This window comes from Puma concolor, chromosome B2 (genome assembly GCF_028749965.1).
Source record: "Puma concolor isolate L17-30 chromosome B2, mPumCon1.1.hap2, whole genome shotgun sequence".
NCBI classification, from domain to species: domain Eukaryota; kingdom Metazoa; phylum Chordata; class Mammalia; order Carnivora; family Felidae; genus Puma; species Puma concolor.
Window position 1 is genome coordinate 143,139,440 of NC_141671.1, and position 26,399 is coordinate 143,165,838.

Consider the following 26,399-nt stretch of genomic DNA (forward strand, 5'->3'; position numbering starts at 1 on the left):
AGTGCACACGAGTAATCAGAGAGAAGTGGATAATAGTTGCTCGGGCTCGCTCGGCTCCCTCTCATGCCATGCTGGGCCCGATAGGCTCAGTCAGTCGTGTATTTACCCATATCCGGGTTAGAGAGGAAAAGAGAAAAGTTTCATTTAAACCTGAACTAAAAACTTTCACCATGAAATCACACAGCGGGAACAGGCCCAGACCGTAAGGCGTGACTCCCGGTTCGGCTCCGGCGGGGCCTGTGGAGGGGGAGGGGGCTCGCTCGATTCCCGTCGGGGCGTGTGGATGCGCACAGGAGGGGCCGCTGACTAAAAAGTGGGTTTTATTGTCTCCCCCCGCCCCCCGCCCGGCCTCGCCACGCCGCGGCGATCATGGCCGCGCGGGCAGCAGCGGCGGCGGCGGCGGCGGCGCGGGCGCGGGCGGGCAGCGGCGAGCGGCGGGCGCCCCCCGGGCCGCGGCCGGCGCCCGGGGCCCGGGACCTGGAGGCGGGGGCGCGCGGCGCGGCGGCGGCGGCGGCACCGGGACCCATGCTGGGGGGCGGCGGCGACGGCGGCGGCCTGAATAATGTGCACCACCACCCCCTGCACCCCCGTCACGAACTGAACATGGCCCATAACGCGAGCACGGCGGCCGCCGCCGCCAGCACTAACAGCGCCAAGAGCGGCGGCTCCGAGGCGGCTCTCAAGGAGGGTGGAAGCGCCGCCGCGCTGTCCTCCTCCTCCTCCGCGGCGGCGGCGGCGGCGGCGGCGGCGTCCTCCTCTTCCTCCTCGTCGGGCCCGGGCTCGGCCATGGAGACGGGGCTGCTCCCCAACCACAAACTGAAAACCGTTGGCGAAGCCCCCGCCGCACCGCCCCACCAGCAGCACCACCACCACCACCATGCCCACCACCACCACCACCATGCCCACCACCTCCACCACCACCACCACGCACTACAGCAGCAGCTAAACCAGTTCCAGCAGCAGCAGCAGCAGCAGCAGCAACAGCAACAGCAGCAGCAGCAGCAGCAGCAACATCCCATTTCCAACAACAGCCTCGGCGGCGCGGGCGGCGGCGCCGCTCAGCCCGGTCCCGACATGGAGCAGCCGCAACATGGAGGCGCCAAGGACAGTGCCGCGGGCAGCCAGGCCGACCCCCCGGGCCAGCCTCTGCTGAGCAAGCCGGGCGACGAGGACGACGCACCGCCCAAGATGGGGGAGCCGGCGGGCGGCCGGTTCGAGCACCCTGGCCTGGGCGCCCTGGGCGCGCAGCAGCCGCCGGTCGCCGTGCCCGGGGGCGGCGGTGGCGGCGGCCCGGCGGCCGTCTCGGAGTTTAATAATTACTATGGCAGCGCTGCCCCTGCTAGCGGCGGCCCCGGCGGCCGCACTGGGCCTTGCTTTGATCAACATGGCGGACAACAAAGCCCCGGGATGGGGATGATGCACTCCGCCTCAGCCGCCGCCGGAGCCCCCAACAGCATGGACCCCCTGCAGAACTCCCACGAAGGGTACCCCAACAGCCAGTACAACCATTATCCGGGCTACAGCCGGCCCAGCGCGGGCGGCGGCGGCGGCGGCGGCGGCGGTGGAGGAGGAGGAGGAGGAGGAGGAGGAGGAGGAGGAGGCGGCGGCAGCGGAGGAGGAGGAGGAGGAGGAGGAGGAGCAGGAGCGGGAGCTGTGGCGGCGGCGGCCGCGGCGGCGGCGGCAGCAGCAGGAGGCGGCGGCGGCGGCTATGGGGGCTCGTCCTCGGGGTACGGGGTGCTGAGCTCCCCCCGGCAGCAGGGCGGCGGCATGATGATGGGCCCCGGGGGCGGCGGGGCCGCTAGCCTCAGCAAGGCGGCCGCCGGCGCGGCGGCGGGGGGCTTCCAGCGCTTCGCCGGGCAGAACCAGCACCCGTCGGGGGCCACCCCGACCCTCAACCAGCTGCTCACCTCGCCCAGCCCCATGATGAGGAGCTACGGCGGCAGCTACCCCGACTACAGCAGCCCCAGCGCGCCGCCGCCGCCGCCGCCGTCGCAGCCCCAGTCCCAGGCGGCGGCGGCGGCGGCGGCGGCGGGGGCGGCGGCGGGCGGCCAGCAGGCGGCCGCGGGCATGGGCTTGGGCAAGGACATGGGCGCCCAGTACGCCGCTGCCAGCCCGGCCTGGGCGGCCGCGCAACAAAGGAGCCACCCGGCGATGAGCCCCGGCACCCCCGGCCCGACCATGGGCAGATCCCAGGTAACCCCCGCGCCGGCCGGGCCTGCTTCCGCCGCGGCGGCCTCGCCGCGCGCCTCGAGCCCTAGTTTCTTTCTCTCCGCGTACTTTTTCTGCGTCTTCTGCCGGGGGGGAGGCGGGGGCGAGGCGCCCAAAGCCATTTTAACTCGCGGCTGCCTCCCTCGGAGGCTAGGGAGCGCGCGGCGCCCGACTGCGCGGCCCGGGCCCCCGGGGCCTGGGGGAAGAGGGTCTCGCCGAGGGCCGGGACGCGCGCTGCGATGGCCGGCCGCCGAGCACCCCCGCCTCGCCACCCCACCCCGGGCGCGGAGCCGCGCGTCCGGAGCCGGGGACCGCGCGGCGAGGCAGCGGCGTGGGCGCCGGGGACGGCTCGGGCGGCTTTTGTAACAAAATAGGCGCTCCCGGCCGGTACGGTGCGGGGAGGAATATTGACCCCGTCTTCTCGGTTAGCGCCAACAATAAGCTTTAACTGGGAAAAGAATGAGGAACTTTGTCCTACCTCCAGCCACACCGCGTTCCCTCTTAGCCTGCAAGGTGAAGGCAGGAAAAATAGGTTAGCTTTGTGGCAAACCCAGTGTGTTTTTCGTAGTTCTGCCCGGCCATTCAGAGATACTCGATGCGAGCTTTGAGTTTGGATGTTTCGTAGCGAAAAGAATGCCCCAATTTACAGCGACGTGGAGGTAAAATATTCTAAAATAAATCGATTCCTTCCTGAGAATAGCCAGGAAATCCATTATTTGGCTTACAGGCTGCTGGAAAGGAGTCACCTTCAACAGATAGGCTACGTTAAAGGGACACATCCTGGTTAAGTTGAACTTATTTTGGTCATGGAACAGGCATACATTTTATTCAGCAAGTCCAGGAAAATAGCAGGCCAGTGAAAATTGATCTTTTTGGATCAGATTTATTTGGATTTTCTTTAATTTGCTGTCCCCCAAGTCCTACGGCGTTATTAGGAAGTGTCCTGCACTCTTGCTGTTTCTTGCTCGTAGGCTGAGCCTAAAGACTGACTTGATCTCCTTTGCAAGGTTTGGAATTTGAATTGTGGAGGTAAACTGGCTGTAATAGTCTCCAGACAGCTGCCTCTGAGTTGACATCTAATCTGCCATCTGATTGGCTCCCCTCTCACCATTGGGCATTTAGCACTGCTGATGTAAATAGAAGTGCTGAGCAGTACAGTCACAAAAATTCTTGCCACAAATAATAACTGAGCTCTATTACAAGCAGATGTAAGGTTGAATATTATTTAAAGCTTAAGTTATTATGAATCATAGTTATTAATAAGAGGATTAAATCCTGAAAACATTATGCTGGTGTCCAGTATTGGGCATTTACAAAAATCAGGTCTTTGACAGTCTTAATGTGGACACTGCATATATCACGGACTTGTAGTATGAAGATGTGGCAATTGAAATGTAATGAAGCCAAAAATTTTAGCAATTTCTGGATTTGCAAAGCGTTTATTGAAGTGCCCTTTCCAGATTAAACTGTGGGGGAAAAATGTGAATTGTCAGCACACGTAGTTTAGTGTAAAATTAAAAATGATAACTTAACATTTCAAGATCCTGATATGCAGCGGTCTCTTTTAGGGATATTGAATTAGCTTTATAACAAGATTAAAGCTGTATTTCTAGTAATTTATGTTGTAACGGTGCTGATCATTTAAAATGTGGATAAGGAGTTTCAATTGAATTGACATAAGCATGAAGTGAGGAAACTATAATTTTGTATACAAGAATTAATCAAAGGGGAAACATGGATAATCTTGTGAAATACTGAAAATTATTTCATTATTTTCTTCTTGATTATTTTGTTGGGTTCGGTGGTGTGACCCTTATTTGAAGTGCTTACACATGTATTAGGGAAACTATCTCATGCAAGCTGTTCTGGGTGTGTTTCTTCCAAATAATCTTTCTTTTGTAGACATCTTAAATGCTGTGAAAGTTTTTAAAATCCTCATTTGTTAGGAAGGAATAACAGCGGTTGTAATCTACTTAGCTTATTTATTTTAGGAAGGCGTATTTTAATAACAGTCATATCTTAGGGGAGAGACTCGTCAGAGTGAACACAGGACTGAATTTAACAGATAATCCTGTGAATCCCTGGCCGAGGACATTAGTGTCCACTGGCTTTCAAATCTTTGGTTACTGGAGTTTAACTTTTAATGAGAATGTATTTTCCTGCTCTTGATAGAAAATTTGTGATTATCAATTTTCATTTTTGATGCACACAAGTGAAAACACAGAGGAGGCTCGTGTAACTAAACCCACATAATTAATTTTAAAAAGATTTGCTTTGTCAGCTTGCTTTTAAAGGGATAGTTTAAAATTCCCATCTTGGTAAACTAGAACGGAGAGATGATAGAGGCAGATGTAGGTCCTTGTTACTTTAAAGTATTATTTCTTAATGGTACCAATCATTTTAAGTATTTTGTTTTCTTGGAATGAGAGTGAATCCATTATGTCCTCGGTGTGACCCTTGGGAATAGCTTTTTTATTTCTGAGGGGCAAGGAAACTGCTGGGCATATGACCTAGATTCACAGATTTCTCTTAGGTACTTTGCCGTATAATGTGTGGAATGTGTCTTTTTTATGTATTTTCTTTTTGGGAAGCTAGTATTTATTTAGTATTTGTTGTGATCATTATATTAAGGCATAGTTATTTGTCCAAAATATTGAATCACTATGCCACTATAGGCCATAAAGTACTATTAAATCACGTTGTTAAATGATGAAATTTTCTTGTGGCTTTAGCACATTTAGTTTCATTTTTGATTTTAGGAATTGTTTATATTAGGCAGCAAATGTTTTTACAATTGGGAACAAAATATATCTGTATATTGTATTGGGAAGGTCTTTTTAAAAAGTGAAATAAGCCATTTTATGATACAGTTTGTTGCTGGGTTTTTTTGTGAGCTAAAGTATTTCGATAGAGCAGTTCAAAAGGCGTACTGAGGTCTGCTCCTGTAAGTAATATTGTATAATGTCCACATCTGTGCCAAATTCCATTAATGCTATTTTCACTTCAGTTTAACAGAATATAACACAACGTAATAAAAAGAGCCTTATTTATCATTCAAAGAAGTGACTAGCTGGCTTACAAAGCAGGAAGTTACAGACTGGTTCCTGATGACCTTAAAATTTGTATAAGATACATTATAGCATAACATCATTCCCCACTTCCCCTCCCAGTGATATTTTTCCCTATCTGATGTTTTAAACCTTGTAAAGAAATTGTTGTGCCCTGAATTAATATATTTGCTGAGATATGGCTGGCTGGCTGGCTGGCTGCTGTGTCGTCAGAGAATGTGGAATTGGCAGCTGTGGTTCATAGAAAAGGCCTAGCATTTAAAAAACCAAAACAAAATACATAGAAAATATTTACAGTTTTCTGTTTTCCTAGGTTACCTGGGAGGAAAGGGTGCGTGGTTTAAAATTGTTTTCTTTGGATATCCTGATTTCTGTGTGCTTAGTTTTGAGCATTTTATTTTGATGATAAGTACTCTTTAAGGCAGCTGTCACTTAAATTTACGTTTATATTAACATAAAATTGATAAGTATGTTCTAGGGAGCATCGTATTCTGGTCTTGGCTCTATGATGAGAAGCCTTAACTCCCCTTTTTACTTTGGTTGTGCTTTTTATCTGTATTTCGGAATCAATCTTTGGCAGGGCTTTTTCTGCTTGTTCCATTTTCCCCGGCATCATATTGTATCAGAATATCACAAGCGTGTTGTAGAGATGGAAATAATCCACATCACTCTCAGACACTTAAACTAATGTACCTTCCCTCTAAATATCATGTTATTCCATTAGAATTGAGAGAATAACATCTTCATGCTGGTATAAAAATAGTATTAATTCTGGTTTGAGGGCCAATTTTGAAAATGTAAGACAGTGTAGAGGAAGGCTCATAAATTCATTTGGTAGTTTTATTAGACACACGTTTTAAAGAAAACAGGTGTAAGAGAATGGGTTTGAGTTTTCAGTTCTATTTCTTATTAATGGACTTTGTTACTTTATATTTTGGGGCAGAGTACATCTTAAAAAAAAAAAAATGGCTTCTGATGTAATAGGAACTTACTTACTTCCATAGGATAAATACCTATATGACAGGCTAACTGAAAAGATGATCATTTCACTTATTTAACTCTTGTTCTCTCCTAGGATGAGAGTGGTTCGATTTAAAATTTGTTGGGGTCTCTGAAATTTTGCTACTTATTTTGAAGACTGATTTGGACATGTAAATTTTGGATGTATTGCACTGGGGACTGACTATATTAGCTTTTTGCCCAGCGTCGTAAATTTAGAGGTTTTTCTCACTATGCTAGACTGACACTGCTCAGTTAATGGATCTGTGTACTTTGATCCATCATTGAGGAAAAGGAACTAATAACTCACTTGTGTCACTTTCATTTTGGCCTGTGTGTAGTTTTGGAAGTTTGAAGCTTATATTTACATTTGAAAGAACTGTCATGTATCACTTAAACCAACAGATTTATGGAGGCTCAAAAGGAATGTTAATAAGACTCAAATTCCTTTAATTTTTTTCTTGCAATAATTAGATTTTCAAAGTGGATGTTACAAAATTTTTATGACATTTTATAATGCTGTTTATGCTTACGGGCCACTTGCACATCCTAGGCCTTTTTAGAATCGGATACTTGTTGGTCACAGGGTTTTCCTGAGGTGCCCTTTCTTCATCGGGATATTTGTGCAGATTCTCTGTGGATATGTGAAGGAGCACACCTGGCTGTATGTGTATGGGAGGCTGAGGGTTCTCTATTTGACTTCTCCGTGTGTGTGTGTGTGTGTGTGTGTGTGTGTGTGTGTGTGTATGTGTATAGGGAGGGGGAGAAGTACCGGGCACAACTGCTTACCCACTGAGGATGCGCATATATCACAGATGTACAACTATCAAACGATACTGCTTTTATAGTTCGGAGGCTATTTATACAAGATTAAGTGGCTCTTTTTGGTTTAATTGGATGATTGAATGATAACTTTGATCTAAAAACTTGGTATACGTTGGTGACTTTTTCCCCTGAGAATTTTGGTGAAGAGAAAATGATAGAGGTATTGGTACCCAGGTGTCATTAAGTACACGCTTATTTTGCCTTACGCTAACACTGGAATGAATGGAGTTGTTGCTACATGCATACTGTGGTTTTAACTTAACAATTCACACTAATTGAGTGAGCGAGTGGATTTATCAAACTAAAATGTGTGTCTCCGCAGTAAGTTTTCAGCAAACATGTTCTATTTTCAAAGGCTTTAACTTGGAATAATTCTGAGAAAACTATTTCCTTAGATTTACGTATTTGAATAGGATCCAATAGACAGTTTTCAAAAGCCCACTTCTGAATGGATCAGTGCCAAGAATACTAGAAGGCCACTGAGTTTGACAGATGAACTAATGATGAAATTAATTTGTTTCTTGGATGATGCTTATTGGTAGGAAAGAGACCAGAGCTCTAAGATCTTCAGCATATCCGGTTTACCAATGGACACTCTTATTTTAGGTAGGTGGCAGTAGAATCTGGAACAGATCTGTCATAGCAAGACCGACCTTTTGAATTGAAGTAGATTTGGCCTCTGCTCACCATCTTTTGTAGGATGCACTTCTCAGGGTCTCATTTGGGCCTTGATGAAAGATGAAACTTGAGACTCAGACAGGTCGTTACTTATTAGGTGACTCTGGAAGGGAAGCCATATTTGATGAAAACCGGAAGAAAATCCTGGACCACGCTTTGAAAACTATGGGTTGCTAAAAAAATTATATCTATGTATTTTTTTTATTGCGGTAAAATAACACAGAACATAAAATTTACCATTTTACTCATTTTTGGGTGTGCAGTTCAGTGACATTAAGTACGTTCACATTGTTGTGGACCACCATCTGATTTCCAGAACTTTTCGTCTTCCCAAACGGAAATAAAAAAGTACATTTTTTCCTTCCCTTCCTTCATGTCAGACTTTCAAATGGTTAGTTATAATGTGTATTATAAGGAAAATAATCTTTTCATGGCCATTAATCTTGCTGCTTTGTAGTTGATTAGTAAATCCTTCCTCACATGTTCCCTAGCAGTGCTCATGGGGTGTGTGTGTGTGTGCGCGTGTGTGTATGTGTGTGTTCGTTCCACTACTTCTGCCCAGCTCTGACTTTGGGGTGATCTTCCCAGGTTTTGTCTGTTCCGAAGTGTGTAAGTGTGTCCTATGTGGGTTCGTTGCTTCATTGTCAGGTCATTAAAAATTTAAAAGCAGCTTTTTGAAGCCTTTCTGTTGAAAGGTTTGGGATACTTTGTTGAGAGAAGCCTTGTACTTGGTTAGATGATAGGATGTGGAAAGGAACTGTTAGCATGATCATTTTTCCCTTTACTTCTCTTATCTTTTGCATGTTTAGCTTCTTTTTTAAATTACTTGTTATATCCTTCTATCGGTGAAAGTCATTTACAATGGTCATTTTTTTTCCAGTTGTGTTTTAGGTTTCGGGCCATCCCAGTCCCCCCCGCCCCTAGCCTGAGCAAACAGCCAGTCCGTGTTGATGCTGGGTCTTTTTTCATAGTGTTCTGTGCCCCCAAGTTTGTGCTTCCCCCCTTATGTTTTTAATTTGTAGTCCTTTGTAAAGCTGCAGAAATTCTTTGTATGTGGAAAAATTCCTAAATTAACATGATTGGTCTTTTAATTAAATTTAGAGGCAGCTGCAAAGGGTTGCTTCTTGAATCCTGGTTAGTCTTCAGAAGAGGCTTTTTTGTGTGTAAAATTTGGAATTGTATTTTCGCTGCCATTGATGCTGATATGTAGTCGCATCTTTAGCCGATCAGTTGGGTATATTAACCATGGATTCCACAGAGGACATAGAGAGTGAACTGTGATTTAAGAGTGTGTGCTTGGAAGCAACAATGATTTTTTAAGGTGTAAACACTTAGCATTTGTGCATGCTGTGACGTGTGTGGTGGACAAGTTTCTACTCCAGATGATCGGTTGGCAAATATTTATTAAGCACCCATTTCCTAATCAGCCCAGTGCCGGACGGTAGCTAGGGTCTGGGGATGGCTGTTGCTTCTGTGTGCAGTTCAGAGAGACAGCGTGCCAAGCCTCTCCCCACTGAACCTGGGCATGGCATTTTTGGCATCGTTGACTTAGAACTGGCTCATTTAAACAGAATGCAAATAGCAACCATGTGGGTCAGCAGTCTGTTGGCCAGCTTTTTTTGGGTGGGGGAGTGGATTTTGGCAAAACAAATAACTGTAGATTGTTGTGATATAGTTGGTGTGAGCTAGTGACTCTTTTCCATTTCTACCAATCAATTACTGGCTTTGTGCCGGAACAAAATAAAGATCCCGCTACAAAGAATAATAACTAAGAGAAGGAAAATATAATCAGTTCGAAATTTATATAGAATGGTCCTTTTTCTTTTTCTCAGTTTTCTACATTACATAGGCTCTTGGAAAAAAGTTAAAACAGTCTGCTCAGATTTAGGAAGATACTTGGATTGCTGGAGTATTTTTGGTAACTGTTTAGATAATGTATGCTGGCTGAGGAGTAAATTCAGCTACTGCTTCTGGGTCCTGAAATAAACCTTTCAGAAAGCGAGGCATTGATGATTAGTGGAGGCTGTTCCAGAATTCTTAGTATCTCCTGTTTCTTTTTGTGATGAGCATCTTAGAAGTTAAACCACTCACCGCGCTTCGTAACCTTATTTTGAAATGACTGGTAATTTTAAAATTTGTCTAGAGTTTCGCATCTAATTTATGAAAACTTAAAGAAGCAAATTTGAAGTTTCTGTGACCATATATTTATATATATCAAGCTGTAACCCCATTCTAATATCCTTTAAATTTTCTGCTTTCAGCTCATATTTTTTTATAATAAATTCACTTTACCCAATGAATTATAAATGACCTTGGAAATAGAAACGTAAAACATTGCTACTGCTGAGCAAGAGTCTGTCTGAAGAAGCAGACATATTTCTAAGGGAACTGGTATGTTTGTTGCATATTAGTTTATTTCTGTCATTACGAGGATTTATGAGAGAATGCGAATATATTACGAGGCATCCTGATGTAATGGAAAGATCTTGGGCTTGGAGTTGGTCAGACTTTGATTCATTTGTAGGCTTGAGTGCCCATTTTCTCTGAGATATGGCAGAGGCTCAGTTTCCTGATCTGGAATGTTGGCTGCTGGGCGGGGCCGCCGCTGAGGTCATCTCTGTAAATCGGTGGCATTGTTCCGTGGTGTCTCTTTTCTTCCCACCTGCCTTCCCACTGTGTAGTGAGCCCTGAGTTCTTGTTCTCTGCCTGGCCCTGATGCGGTTCAGGGGTGTGGTCGCAGATAATCCCCTGCCTCCATCAATTAGGTGACCCCAGTCCCTCCCAGCTGCAAAATTCTGTGCTGCTCTGAATTTTAAAAAATATGGTGCCTGATCAGCAATGCACCACTGAACATCTTATTAAACTATACTGGGTCCCAGACATGTTCAGTGAATATAAACTGAGGTCTATGCAAATATACAGATTTTGTGAATACCACGGCAATTTCCCTCACAAAATGTAGTTTTGTACTGATTGGGACTCTTGTGAACAATTGGATGAATTGGTTTTGGTTGATCAATAGAACTGTGATGGATTGGCGTCATTGGATCTCAGGTGCTGCCTCATGGTATTCCGTCGTTAATGTTAATTAGTAGATTCTGAGAATTATTCCTATCTTCTAGGTCTTTGTCCTTTCCACTTTCATGATCTATGAAATTGACTAGCTTTTTTAGGGGAAGTGCTTTCTGCAAAGGAACAAAGTTTCAAAAAATTAAAACTAGGCTTTTTTGCAATTCTGAATGGTGGACTTTGGTCTCTGATTCATGCATAAGTAACTTACTTCTGTATCTGTTTCAATTTTACTGACTCTGTGGTTCACATTTGGTCCTTAGCAAGATTATCATTTACTCTGCGTATCACCAAGGGTGGTGCTGCTCTCCAATAGTCAAAGTAGGGAATGTCAAAGCTGAGAATGGATGCCAAGGGCCTGCCTCGGATATGTAGAGAGGAATGGTTTCTCTTCTTTCTTTTCTTTTCTTTTCTTTTCTTTCTTTCTTTCTTTCTTTCTTTCTTTCTTTCTTTCTTTCTTTCTTTCTTTCTTTCTTTCTTTCTTTCTTTCTGTTAATGCTGAGATTTATAAAAGTATCAGGGACAAACTTTAATTCTATTATGAACAAATCTTACTGAGCACCACTTGGTGCTTAAGATACAAAGAGTAAATATAACGTATAATCCATAATTTTCCCTGGTGAATTGTCATGGACTCCTGGTGTTTTACAAAGTGGAAATTAAAATGAATGGCTACATTATTCTTCTGCAGAAAGACTATATCCCTCAAAGTGCATCATCTAAGAACTATTTGAATAGTTGATAATGTATCCAAACTGAAAATTTCCTGATGCGTGTATTATACCTTTCCAACATCCGTTGCAAGAAAATCTGTTCAGTTACTGCTTCAAGGTTTTATGTGGAGGGTCAGTATACTTGGAGTTTGTTCTTAGGTGCTGTGATATTGATGAGAAAGCGATCTTGATTTGGGTTTTTGTTTGGGCATCATAAGGTGAATTTTCAGCTAAAGAGATGACTTTATAGTGTCATTAGCATGAAGGATTTAGAATTCAGTTCATTTACCTTCACCGTATTGAACAATCTCCTGTGTGTCGTCAGGGCTTTGGGACTAGAGATTTGTGTCATCATAGCAAGAGCCAGGGTATCGGGCAGATGTTTGTGGACGACCTAGTATGTGTGCCTGTACTGTACTGGATGGTGGACCTTGGTAAAATGACAACGCAGGGCCTAAGGACCAGTAACCGTGCTACACAATACAGTGTAAATAGTTTGGTGGGAGAAGTCTTGATGTTAGTGTCTCATCTCACACAGACTAGACTGGGGTCGGGGTAGGGGTAAGAAGGCGCTGCGCTAAATAAAGTCTAATAAGCTGAGAGCTGGTCAGCGAGAAGTTACATTAGTGAAGAGGCTTGGGAATGGAAGCAGGAGGGGCGAGGGCAAGAGCCAAAGGTGTGCAGGTTAGAGAACCTGCAAGATTGGACATTCACCACCTGCGTGACCTTGGGCTAGCCTCTTTACTCCCTGGCGTTTGAAGTTCCCTCTGGTCTAAGGAGATGGGAAGGAAGACTTAACCCATGGAATTGTTTTAAGAAGGACACTTGATAAAGTTCTGGTACACTGCCTGGCAAGGAAGGGGATGCTTTCAAAAAGTAACAAAGGATTGTATTTTCTCATGGATTAGGAATTAAAATGAGTTAGCTGTGGTTCGGTATTAGTTAATTTGACAAGTTAATTTAACAGCCTGTTAGTCTTTCCTCTCGGAACAAGTAGGTTAGCATTTGAAGCCTATTTCTAATCCAGACAGTTCATTTTTTATTGCCTCATGTGTCTGTCCCTTGCCATGTGTTTGGGAAGAGTGAGTGCTGGGGCAGTCGATCACATTTCCAAAATGTCTGCTGTAGTTTTCCAGTCTTTTCTTACAGTCCTGGTTTTTTAACTGGTAAGGAAAAATAAATTCAGAAGATCGATAATTGGAGCATTTAATTTCACCATCATCAACAAATATTTAGTGGCCTTGGTGTCGGGACACTGTACCAGATGAAAAGATACCCGGGAATATTGAAAAATTGTTAAACATCGTGGTGTTCGTTGGTTAGCGTAGAAGAACATGCGTAGGATATCCTTAGGTTATAAAGTGAATATTGGTGATTAAAATAAAGAAGACGGTTTGTGGAATGTTTTCATCTTACTTCCTATCCCATGTAATTAGAATATGGATTGAATAACTCAGGCCTCATAAGCAGTGTAAATTTTGAATGGAAGGAAATTGGTGGTAGGCAGACAGCTTGCAGATTGGTGAGATGGATCTTTTGCTTTTAATTAATTTTCTCCATGTGCTAAAGAAACAGTTTATTATTGTTAACTGTTGAAAAGTTTAAAAAATTATAGTTCCATTTGTTACGATTTTGCTGGGTTTGAAAGTCTTCCCTTTCCCGACTGTTGGTGCCAGCTCCCTTTCAGTTTCATTTGGCTGAGTAGAGAGAACACTCCAGAAGGTGCCATGCTACAGCAGGCAGAGGCGTGCCTTGTGAAGGTCTTGGTTTCTCCCCTGCTGTCCATTATGTGGGGCGAGACTTTTTCCTCCTCCATTGAGACATTTGTCAGAAGTATGAACACTTTAAAACAGTAATGGTTTACTTTTATTCAGCAATTAATTAGTGAAGGTAGGACGTGAAAAGCAATTTTGTGTTTTGTCTTTTATTGTGCATTAAGTTCCTGTAGTTTTCCGTATTGCTGTATTATTAATGAGGAGGGAGAGAAGAATGGAGGGAGAAGGTGAATTTTATTTAAGACAGTTATATTCGGGTAACTCAAAGGAATGTGCTTTTTTAGTCTAACTACCCTTTCCTGGTGTTTCATGGTTCTTTGAAAAACTAATGTAAAGAAGTTGTAATCAGCTCTTAAGATTATTTGCGCCAACTGGTTGTTAATATGTGGACGTTTTATTCTTGGTGCGTCTAGAAACTTCATATGAATGTATTTTATGAAGAGGAAGGTGTACTAGCATGGCTAAACTGGGGAGGCGGAAATCTGGGTTTGATTTGCACGCGTGGTATTTTTTAGGGACGCGCAAAGTTTCACACATGAAATAAACTAGGTAGTGTGTGCGGCATCACATGATCAAAATATTTTTCCCCTTACCGCTGCCAGAAGCTATCTATTGCTTTTCAACAATCTTACTTGTTGGGCATCATGCCAAGATGTTTAAGACAACCCCTTACGTGAGCTGTTCCATTCTTAACCTCTTTGACTGAAGTGCCGTGACCTTCACATATGTAGATTAGCCATGTGCTCTGTGAATTGAAACTTGCTGCCTCAGGAAGAAAGGGTTTTTCTTTTTATTCCACTGGGAATTTGACAGCCATTCATCCCTGACCTGGGCAGAGGTAATGCAAGGAAATTGGATTCAAATGGAACGCGGACAGATAACACAGGGAGGCAGACAAGCTTTCTACCTTGTCGAGGATGAAAATATCCCGCGGTATAGATAATGTGCTGATGCGAAGGATCTGAAAAGCAACAGATACAGAGGGAGATAGATAAATGTAGGCACTTTGGAACAATGGCCTTTAAAAAAGGAAATTGCCATTATGGGCCTTTCTAATTAGTTTTGACTCTACTCTTTCTCTTCCTTTCTAACCTAAGTTTTTGAAGTCTTTTTCGAATTTGTAAAAATTTCTAAACCCTACTTGAGAATTAAATAATACTAATATCGGGGGCGAGCGTGGGCTTAAATATGTTGAAGCTAGATGAGTCTTTCAAAAGTGGAAGTCAGTAGAAAGTTGGAGAGATGAATGTGTCACCTGTATCTAGAAGAATCGGCATGTTTCTTTGTCTCTACGCTCTAAAATTTTGAAATGATACTTAAAGAGATAGTTTTACTCACGTGAGAGTTCTTACTGAGTTTCGTCATGATTAATAAAAATAATGAACAAAAATAACCAAAGAATTTTTGTATTTTTATCAGACAACCAGTTTTAAAGAATGTTCACCTTTGCTTTGTTAGTAAACATACTTGAAATTAAAGTAAAATTCAGTATAAATAATAGTCATGACACTTGATTAGGTTGATATGACAGAGGATTGCGAAGGAAAGTTCTCATTATAAGAATAATGGGTCTGAAGTGGTACTCCAACTGGTTTCTTAGCAAAAGGAGGGGATGATTAGGGCAGTCTGAAATTTATGAGTGCTTTGGTATGGCTTTCAGAGCCGAGCCTTCCCTGGGTACGTTAGGGCTTGCGAAATATTATGGGTCAGAGGCTCGCTTGCTGGCTCTGGGGGAGGTGTTGTTGATATCCAGCCCGTTCTATGGGGTGCAGAAAAGGACGTCTGTATGGGTAATGTGCTTACTGGATACAGTGGACTAAGAGGAACACACAGTTATCCCTTGACCTGAAGAAGACTGGTTTCTTTCCATACGAGGACTATTGAGAAAAACAGGGACAAGTATCTGGTCGTGATCCTGCAGAGCATGGGGTCTTCCGTGGACTTCTGCTAACATGCAGGCACAAGAGCGATGGTCCACAGATGGCAGGACTCGGGGCTTAACCAGCTTGTTTCTGTGCAGCTGCGAAGATGGTGCAGCGGGGACGATGAATGCCAGGCTGGGGTCGTGGGGGGGGGGGGCCCACTGAGAACACAGAAACCGTGGGGACAGGTGCCGAGTGACCCTCCCAGGAGAGCGGGCGCCTGGGTGTGGACGGGACCAGCAGAAAAGATGGTAGTGAGTCAGCAGCCACTCCTTGAGGGGTTTTTCTTGTTTCCTTGTAAACAGTGGCCTGTATGAGACTTTTAGGTGGGGACACGGGAAATCTGTCTCTCCTTCTAGTCAGGTGTCATTGGTAAAACTATTACAAACACACTGCTTTCTGTTCTTCTCAAAGAAATGCAGGTTCAGAGAAAAAGTTTTAGAAGAGCCCTGGGTAATAGTGATACAAGAAAGCGGCAACAGTAATAATAGCTCCTGTTACTGAATACTTACCTGTGTAAGTGTACTTACACACATTGCACATGTTGATTGTAGACTTTTCAACAGTCTTGCAAGGCAGTCTCCCCATTTGTGAACAAGTAAACTCGTAGAATTAAGAAATTTGTTCAGTCTCCGGGGATGTCCGGTGCTACAGCCTGTATATTCTCTCCACTAAAGGAGTGGTTCTGAAACCTGGCTGTGCATCCGAATCCCCCAGGGAGGCAGACAGGCGTCTAAGTTCTTCCTCCAGCAGTTCTGTTGTTCTCGGGTTGTGGAATGGCCCGCATGCCCACCCTTCTCTTCCCGCAGAGGTTATTGATAGAATTTATTTATTGGTAGAATTTAAGTAGACTTTTTTTTTATTGTTGTTAAGACTTGTGGCATTACATTCCTATAATTGAGCTTTGAATGTATTTTGGCCCCGTAGTCCTACCGGGCAAAGAGAAGAATGTGTGCTTCAAGGCTGTGAAGGTGGCTATTGGATTTTTTCTGATAATATTACTGGACATTAATGTACATCCGCCTGTGAGAAGAAACTCTATGCTAGGATCTGGGTCATTGCTATGAGTTATCAAGGGAGGCTATGATATAGTCTGTTGATGTTTAAAGAGGAGCACAGGTTCTGTTGTGAGTTATTTACACGTGGCTGTGACTGAAGTTTCTGGGGTGGGGAGGCCATGGACCAGCCTCTAGAACAGTTTTGGATGGGAGAATGGATGAATGGACTGGACAGCGTCTCAGGGTCACAAGTTAGGCATGTTTATGAGGCCAGAGATCTTAAATCCAAGAATGTATGAAGGGAGAATGACTATGGGAATGACCATGGAGGGCAGGTGACAGTCAGGGACCAGAAGATTGGAGAGAAGGGAGAATACAGGCAGCTGGAAAAGAGAATTTTAGAGTGAAAAACCAACACACAAATTTAATGCCCTGAGTGAACTACTTAGTGGTGAAATTTGCAGGAACCCCCCCCCCCCCACCAAATTGGCGATCTTAAAATAATCAAGACGCTGATGCATAGTTACGAGAACAAATATAAGGCAGAAAAATCCTCCCAGTTCTTTGGTGAGGTCATTTCATGCCATGCAGTCCTGAGTATTTATGTCTTTGCTGTTGCCACATGGCCATTCTGGAACCAGAGTCCGTGATATTGGGAGAATAGTAAAAGCACTCCATCAATGGACCCAGTCGAATCCCTGTTTCCTTTGTTACTTACTGGCGAACTTCTAGGCTGGCCAGGCCAAAGGGTATTGAGATGTGTCCTGAGACTCTTTCAGTCTTTCTCTCCCTAATTATGTCTAATAGGATGATATAATACTGGGAAGTTTCCCCTGTATGTCCCCAACTATTCCTCTCTTTTGAAACTTGTCAAAAAAAATTAAACCTCACAGCTTTAAAGAAAATGAGTTTGGCCCATAACCTTGTCTTAGACAGCAGTGGAAGTGACATTCCATTTAACCAGTACTCTGCTCAAACATCTGTGCAGCGGGAGAGACTGCGGGACTGGCTGTGTTCAGGTTTCCTGGGTCTTCAGCTCGTGTTTTTCTCACCTCCCGATTGCTGCTCAATTTGAGGTTGAGAATATTCTTGAATGACGTGCCTCCAAAGTGCTCTTTTTAGCTTGAAATGAAATGAAGGCTTTCCTGTCTCTTGTTCCCTATTTTCTAATAACATGTGATTTTGTTTCATTATTTGCGGTAATATATGGCTACTAGAGTAATCATGGATGCATAGTGTCTGAAGTTAATGCTGAGGACACCTAAGCCATCTCAAGCAAATGAATTAACAGTCTGTCTTTAAGAACCCGCAGGAAGAAAGCAACCCAAACAAACTGGTAACCTGTGTTTTATTTAGGCCGTTGCTGTTTGTCACTGGCATGTCCTTTTCTCGGAGACCGGACCTTTCATTTTGTTTGGCTCTTCCAGTTTATGCAGGGAATGAGCATCTTCAGTGTGTTAGTCACGTTTCAGTCTCATTTGTTACGATGAGAGAGACCTGTCTTTTGCCTAGAAAGCGAACACGTGTCTGCCTGCGTTCGAACTTTCGGGACATGCCTGTAGTGATGTATCATGCGTCCAGTGCTGTGGTTTCCATCAGTGCAATCTTAGCGTTCTGAAACAGCTGAGACAGCCCTAAGAAAATAGCTGTCACAAGGCTCCCGAACCTGACTCCACCAGACAAGAATAAAGCCATTCCCTCCCTCCCTGTTCAGGCATAGGTGATAGTTATTTGGTTCTCCATGGTGACTTCCTTTTTTGCCACATTATCAGTACAGAGTGGAGGAGTTAGGCGAGCAGCTGTGGGCAGCAGGTTAGAAGTGGGGGGCACGTGGAAGCAGACGCAGGAGATGTGGCAAGTTCTGCCGACCGCAGGGAGGAAACCAGCCGTGCTAGCTTGTCCCTGGTGACCTTCCCAGGGAATCAGGTGAGAAGCAGGGCAAGCCTCACACACCTGGCTGTCTTTGAGAGCCTTGGACACCCGTCCGGTAGGGAAAACACTGAGTGAAAAACCATTTGGAGGGGGGGAGGCATTTTGAGGGATATCTCCCATACCCCAAAAAACCTTGGGAAAGCAGAACGGGGAGCCGGGGTTGAGGGTCGGTGGGGGACTTCTGAGTCGACGGCCAGATACTGTGCTACTTCGTGTACATTCTTGACTCACTCGAGAAATAGCTCTTGGGGTCTAGTCTGTTCACCTGCTGTGTGGCAGGTCGTGCTCTAGGTGCTGGGGCCACGGCAGTGAATAAAACGCAGGCCCTGCTTTCATAAGGCTCACCTTCTGGTGAAATTTAATCCTAGAGATTGCAGAAGCACCTGTCCGCATGCGGGTGGCGGCCTTTAGAGTGGGAACGAATAGCAACACAGGGTGATTCAAGAGAATTGAACACTTTCAAAAACTGCTTATTGATTAATGAGGCAATATAGGAATATGTCACAAAAACCAACTCGCGAAGGAACTGTCAGGGTTCTATTTCCGTAGTCCCAGAGATGCTCAGCGCGCACCTCTCATGTCAGAGGACAGCGAGGAAACGTAGCATTTTTACTGGCAGTGGTTGAAATGGCAGACGGCAGCCCAGCACCACCTTCGTTTCCTCCAGGCCGGGGCAGGAGTGGTGTAAACCCAGAGCGCTCGATCTGACTCCCTAGAGAGAAATCAGATGGTATTGTAACTCACTGAAGGCGTCCACTTCAGAATCATCCTGTGTGTTTAGTGAGCAGGCGCGGTTTTGGCCATGTTGGGTTTGAGATGCGTTCCAAAGAGCTGACTGGACTTGCCCCTAGACAGACAGTGCAGGAGGGTGACTTGGGCCCAGTATTTCCATGTGGGCTTTCAGCGCGGTATGCTGCTGAAATGGGGTTCACCGGATTGCCCAGGGGAGCGTGGGTGCGGAGAAGAGAGGGGTGCTGAAGGGGTTTAGGGAGCGCTGACATTGAAGGAGTGGAAAGGGAGGCAGCCAGAGAGCCAGAAAAGGAGACGGAAAGCATGGGGAGGGCTCCACAGAAGCCATGGAGGAACGAGGGTTTTGGAGAGAAGACACGCAAAGTTGTGGCGGGCTCTGAGGAATGGTCGGGTAAGAGTAGGTAGCCAACGTCTTGCCATTTGGTCACGGAAGACCTTTGGGAGAATAGTCAGGAGGAGCTGAGCTGCGACAGGCTGCACAGCGAATAGGAAATGAGAAAGAAGCTTCCAGACAGCAGGAGGAGGAGTGGGGTGTTTCTTTGTTTTTGTTTAAAAAATTTTTTTTTAATGTTTATTTATTTTTGAGAGAGAGGGAGAGACAGAGCGTGAGCAGGGGAGGGGCAGAGAGAGAGGGAGACACAGAATCCGAAGCAGGCTCCAGGCTCTGAGCTGTCAGCACAGAGCCCCTTGCGGGGCTTGAACCCACAAACTGAGATCATGACCTGAGTCGAAGTCGGATGCTTAAGCCACTGAGCCACCCACGTGCGCCTAGAGTCACATTTTCTAAAGCTTGTTTAGAAATGTTTCCAGAAAATAAAAATAAGTTTTGTAACATATCAATATATTTTGGGTGCTTTCGATACCTTTAGTCAACTGGATTGTAAACATGAAGTAGTGAGTCAGCTGGTCTCATAAAGACATCTGTGCGTGTCTGGAGAGACTTCTTGAAGCAGAGATGATTGCATTTGGGGAATTACCTTTGGTTATTGCCACTTCTGTGCCAGTAATCTTAGGCTAAGCTAGTGGTCAGTAGGAGTACAAGTTGTTACACATTTTTGCATTATCCTCTCTGAAAACTTCGGTTTGGGAGCTGGTATTCAGAATTAGCCACTAAAAGTTCTGAAACTGTTTGCTCTGTGTGTAAGGTATTCTTTGGTGGTAAACTTGTTAGACATGTATGTATGAAACCCTTTTTTCTTTTTAAAAAATTTTTCATTTTTCATTTTTTTAAATTTAAATCCAAGTTAGTTAACATGTAGTGTAATAATGATTTCAGGAATAGAATTTAGTGATTCATCACTTACATACAACACCCAGGGCTCATCCCACCAAGTGCCTTCCTTAATACCCATCACCCATTTAGCCCATTCCCCCATCCAACACCCCACCAGCAACCCTCAGTTTGTTTTCTGTGTTTAAGAGTCTCTTATGGTTTGTCTCCCTCTCTGTTTTTATATTTTTGTTTCTGTTCCCTTATGTTCATCTGTTTTGTATCTTAAATTCCACAGATGAGTGAAATCATAGATTTGTCTCTCTGACTTATTTTGCTGAGCATAATACATTCTAGTTCTATCCACGTTGCTGCATATGGCAAGATTTCATTCTTTTTTGATCTCCAAGTAATATTCCATCCATTTTGTGTGTGTGTGTGTGTGTGTGTGTGTGTGTGTGTGTGTGTGTGTCCATTTATCTGTCGATGGACACTTGGGCTCTTTCCATACTTTGGCTATTGTTGGCAGCACTTTTGTAAACATTGGGGTGCACGTGCCCCTTTGAATCAGTGCTCCTGTATCCTTTGGATAAATACCTGGTAGTGCAATTGCTGGGTCACAGGGTAGTTCTCTTGGTAATTTTTTAAGGAACCTCCATACTGTTTTCCAGAGTGACTGCACCAGTTTGCATTCCCACCAACAGTGCAAAAGGGTTCCTCCTTCTCCGCTTCCTTGCCAAAATCTGTTGTCGCCCGAGTTGTTCATGTTAGCCATTCTGATAGGTGTGAGGTGTCTCACTGTGGTTTTGATTTGTATTTCCCTGATGATGAGGGATGGGGAGCATTTTTTCATGTGTCATGAAACCATTCTTTAATGACAACTTGCTACCTGTACCTCGAAGGAAAATCACCTGTTTTTCCACTGTACTGAAATACTAAGTTTTTAGTAATGAGAAGTTTTGAATAATTTATTGAACAGTTACTAGGTGTCAAGCAGCGCTAAGAACCATATAACATTACCTATGAAGTAGGTACTGTGATTATACCCATTTTGCAGATGAGTGAATGAAGACACAGCCTCGATAAGCCCGAGCGACATAGCTAGGAAGTGGCATAGACTGTGTGTGCACCCAGGCGTTCTGACTCCCCTGCCGTCTCAGATATTACGCTGTATTTCCTCTCAACAGTGCCCGGTGTGAGCGGAGTTAGATGAGTGGTCTGCCTTTCCTTTGCGGAAGCTGTCATTGTAATAATGTTGTGTTTTGTTTTTTCTTGCTGGCTTCCATTCACATCATTTGATGTTCTGTGAGGACATTGGAAACGTTGCTGAAGAAAGATGTCCCCTTGCCGTGGCCGGGTTATCATTTGGTTAGACACGGAAGATAGATTCTTCCAAGAAGCCGCACGGTGTGTGTACACCCGTCAGCCTCAGGTGAGCGGGAGGAAGCGTCCTTTCCTTCTCCTGTGTGTCCTTCTCCTGTGTGCCCAAGGCGAGCACCGGGACTCCCCTTCTCCTCAGGACGCACGTCTCTGTTACACGTGTCCCTTCTGCCCCACCTGTTAGGAAGCCGATTGGAATGAGATGCATTTCTTTTTTGATGGGAACGTGAAGGGGATCTTTTTAGTACTTTCGGTTTACTTTTTATTACTGTTCCACTTTCCTAAAGGGGAAGCTCAGCATCCTGATACATAACGTGACCGAAGAATGTTTTCCCAGCAGAAAGCTTTTTTAGCGTTAAATGACCCTCTGCCCCCGCTCTAGCCAGTGCGGTAGCCGTTCGCCACATGTGGCTAGTTAAGATGAATTGCAGTTAGATAAAATGAAAGACGCACTCGGGCCGTGTACTGGCCACATGTTAAGTGCCCGAAAGCACACATGCGGCCCAGGATGGAACGTTCCACGGCTCAGAAAGCGTTAGTGGGCAGTGCTGCTCTCGGCACTGGGCGCATCGTGTGGTTTTTAGCACGACTGAGACATAGGATTACTGGGCGCTGCCCTCAGCGAGCGCACGGCGGGAGCTGCTCGCGAGTTCGGGTGGCCGCACACAGGACACGACCTCGATCTGGAAAGTAGTCCGCGTTAGCCGCAGTACAGAGGTGTGCCGTACCGATCCCAAATGAAAAATGCACGGCCAAAGCCAGTAACGGCTTGTCGCGAGAAAGGATTTCTTTCTCCGTTTTGGAGTGTTCTGTCCAGGCTCTTCTGCCGTTGTCACCTGAGGATTGTAGGAGCGGAGGGGGCAGCCGTGTGGCCGGCTGGTTTTCGTAGGCGGGAACCGAGCATGTGGAAGGCTGTCTTCCTTGCTTTTGTCTCATGTCCACGGGAAACGATCGCCAGACTGGGTAGTGGGGGCTTTTTTGTTTTTGTTTTTGTTTTTGTTTGTCCTTCTGAAACGTTTGAAGGCAAGTCCTGGATTGCTGTCTGTGCCACAGTTTGAACTTTAACCAGTGGCTTGGTAGCTGGAATAGGTTATGCATTTTGCCGTGGAAAAAAATCGAACTGCTTTCTGAAGGTTGACTAAAATGTTTTAACTCTTCCTAGCAAATGAGGCGTGAAAGAAATTGTCAAAAGGATGGAGACAAAATTATTGCAGCACTGAATGTTTAACTGGCTGGTGATGTTCTACCGAAGGTGTGAGCCGAGCAGATAAATGTGTAAACGGCACCTTTCTCCTTTTCTCCTACCCGATTTTTCACAGCTTGTCTTCACCGGAGGACCTAAATCCATGTCAGAAAAATCGCAGCCCTTCTGAAAGTGTTAGATTATAGTGTCGCTATGAGGAATAATTAAGAAGTACTATAGGCAATGGATTAGGAGAAATAAACTTCCTGTTTGCAAACATCTTACTGCACATCATCATTAGATGAAGCAAAAATAAATTTTTAGTGTTTCTGGAAGCTTGATTATGTGTAAAGTATGTCAGTGGTTCTTTATGCCCACACACTTCTCTGTTCATTTGCTGTGCATCGTTCTACTCAGAGTAATAACCTTTTTAGGATTTAGGATTTCAGGGTTTAGTTGTTTGAATGGTAATGGCTTGAATGGAAAGATAATGAAGTGTTTAAATCATGGGCTTTTTACTTCTGAAATAGCAAATGTTAATTGAAGGACCAGCTAGAGATGTACGAGGTGGCACTTTATATTTTGGGCGACTCCTCCTTCACTTTCATTTTGAGGCTTCTCTTTAGGTTCTTAGCATTTAAGATACAGCAAATAGAAGGTTATAGCTCTCCCAGCCCACTGGGGCTTTTAATTTCAAGCATAGATCATAGAATGGGCAAAAAAGATGTTCCGTAGAGAGTGTGAGGGGAGAAGTATTGAATAAATAAAGAGAAGGATGATGCATGGGCCTTGGTTTTCTGTGGCTAAGTAGAAGTTATTTTTTACATTTGTGAGTATTTTTAGCATCATATAAGCAAAGGGGTATATGAATACATGTGTATGTGTGTTTATGAGTATGTGTCTCCTGTATATGTGTGTGTACGTATTTAATACAAGGGCAAGTATGGAAAACAGAGAGAAGCATCATCCTGGCCCACTGATACAGCTGGTAGTACCTTTGCATCTCTCTTTCTCCTTGTTACTTCCAATGGGTATATATGTGATTAGTACCACTTCTTTCATCCTTATTTTACTTACTACTGTAGTGATAGGTGTATGCACGTAGTACAATAAATTGATTACAGCTTCCAAGCAACCATGTATTTTATTGGACTGACTCCAGTATGCAGAGATGATTGAGGTTGTGTGTGTGTGTGTGTGTGAGGTTTTTGTACATTTATTTAAGTCTTTCAATGAAGATTTAAGAGCCAGCATTTTATTTATGGAATGCAGACTACATTTGTAAATTTATGCAATAGAAATGCATGTATATTTCCTGTGAGTTTTCACATATAGAGAGGTAATGGGTCTTGCAAAGATTGTAGTAGATGCCACTTGCCTTTTTAAGAGGGAACCTAAGTATTTTCCTTTCCCCTTCTTTCGATTGGCTCTGATCTTAGAGCCATCTGTCCTGTGTCTGTCTTCCAGCATCTGTTATCTTCATTCCTCTGTGTGCATCTCTGACTCAGACTTACCTAGACTTTGCTTTTGTTTTTGCATTTCTTCATGATTCCCCGCCCCCCCCCCCCCCTTCAAATGAATTCTCCTTTTGTTTTCATGGTGTAGTTTTTGCTTCCTTTTGTCTTTTTATTCCTTTTCTTTTTCTTGATCCAGTTCTTTCTGTCCCTCCTCAGCTGCTCACATACAGCGGATCAGTTTAAGCTTCAGCCTCCACATCGTGCCCTTCGTGGGCCATTCAGACACATTTTTTCTTGCGTGTCTTCATTACCTTTTGCCAGTATGTTTCAAAAATTTGGCCTTCATGTCCCTGTTTTTTTCTCTTCCTAAAACTGTAAATTTTAAAGATGCAGGATTACTAATTGCCGGTGTTTGTAAAGAGACACAAAATTAGAGCAGGAGTTTATAACATATGCAAACATCTTGCTAAAGTTCTGTCCTTTCCTCACTGACCTTTGCCTGTTTCACTAATACTAGCTGATCATAAGTATGTATTTGTTTGCTTATATTACTTAGGCTGGAAGAAACCTCCCGCAGCTTACCCTGAGTCTAGATGCTTATTCTGGAGTCTGGTCTTGGCTCCTTGGATTTGAATTGTAAGGCAAATTTAGCATAAACACTTAACTTTCACCTGCCTCTTGCTGGGCAGTATGCTAAGTGAGGGAAAGAGTAGACAGAATAATCCAGTGAGTAAGCTAGTCCGTTTGAATCCCCATCTCTGCCACTTACTATTTGTGAGGTGGCGATAATTAAAGTAACGAAGTGCCAGGTTGTTTTGGGGATTAAATGAGAGAGTACACGTAAAGCCCGTAGAAAGTGTTTTTTAAGTGTTGACTGCTCTATTACCATTACCATTATTGAGGAGACAAGGTTTCCACTTTATTCAAACACAGGTAGGTGTTGGTTTGCCTAGAGGAATACTCTGCTCTTAGAGCTCCTACTAGAAAAAAATGTTTTTTTCATTCAGAGACCAACTTCGCTTTTATTTTCTTCCTTTTCCGCATGTGGATGGAAGAAAAAAATAGGAAGAGTTACGTACAAACTTTGAGACCTTGTGATGTGCTTGTTTTCCAGTGAGAAGGCTCATTTCTAATTTATATTATGGTCACTTTGCCTCTGTCACGTTCTCTAAATTAGGTTTAATGCTGGGCCCGAATATCTTAACCACAAACCTTGTTGAGTTTCTACGTCCTTACCAGTAGAATGGGGATTAAGTGGACTGTCATGAGGATATACTGCCTAGGTCTTCAATAAATGTTAAACTTACGTACAGTGCAGCTAAACAGACCTTGAAAGCATTAAAAAAAGGGCATATTGTTTTCAAAAAGTGCTTTTAGTTTCTGAAGTTGGGACCCTGTGCCTTAATGTGTCAGTCAGCCAGTTGAAGAACGGGTTCTGGCTTTGACTTTCATAATGTCATCTGTGCTGGCTTGTGGGTGTCCCTGCTCTCTGTTCTTCTAAGAGCACATTTTACAGAAAAATACATTTCACAGGCTTTTTTGCAACCAGAGTTTAAATGTGGATCATTTGATTTTACTTAGTAATAATAACTTTGCAGATCATTTCATAATTTCCGAAGTGCCTTTCTTACCTGGTTCTCTCCATTTTGTGAGATTTGGTTAATGTCCTGGTTTCGTACCTGCAGAAGCTGAAGCATGGTTCCTCGGTGAAGGGCGCAGCTTGAAATCAAACTGGGTTTTGTTCTCCAAGTCTGAGCGTTTGCACGGCACACCATCTCTCCGGTGTGCTATGGTAATTCTTCAACTTACAGACATTTTAATTTAAGCATTTAGGTCAGGGATTGTCAGAGTTTTCCTATGAAGGGCCAGGTAGTCAGTGTTTTATGCTTCATGGCCATTGTCTTAGTTTCAGGATCTGGACGCTGCTGGTGTGGCATGATAGGAGCCATGGGTGGTGTGTGAAGAAAGGGGGAGGCGGTGTGTGCCCAGAACACCATGGATGTCAGCATTTGAATTTCATGTAATTTTTGTATGTTGTGAAATACCTTCTTCTTTTGATTTTTGCCCTCGACTGTTTAAAAATGTAAAGAGCATTCTTAGCACACTGGTCCTCCAGAAACAGGTGGTGGACTGGATTTGGCCTGTAGGCCGTAGTGGGCCTCCCTCTGGTGTAGATCTTGGTACGGGGGGCGCGGACCTTTTTCGTTTCAGGTTCTATCCACATCGTCCACC

The 26,399-nt window shown here is 44.4% G+C and overlaps 1 protein-coding gene across 11 annotated transcripts in view; it reads left to right on the forward strand.

Annotated features, from left to right (window-relative positions):
- Positions 1-236: 236 nt before the first annotated feature.
- ARID1B (AT-rich interaction domain 1B) overlaps positions 237-26,399 on the forward strand; it is a 450,301-nt gene continuing 424,138 nt past the window's right edge. For 3 of the 11 annotated variants that reach the window (XM_086708214.1, XM_086708216.1, XM_086708224.1), the window contains exon 1: positions 240-2,193. In XM_086708214.1, coding sequence (XP_086564340.1) covers positions 370-2,193 — 1,824 coding nt within the window. In that variant the 5' untranslated portion in view covers positions 240-369. Of the gene's footprint in view, positions 2,194-26,399 lie in introns of all 11 variants that reach the window. The other 8 variants (XM_086708217.1, XM_086708215.1, XM_086708219.1 and 5 more) reach the window with 4 other exon arrangements.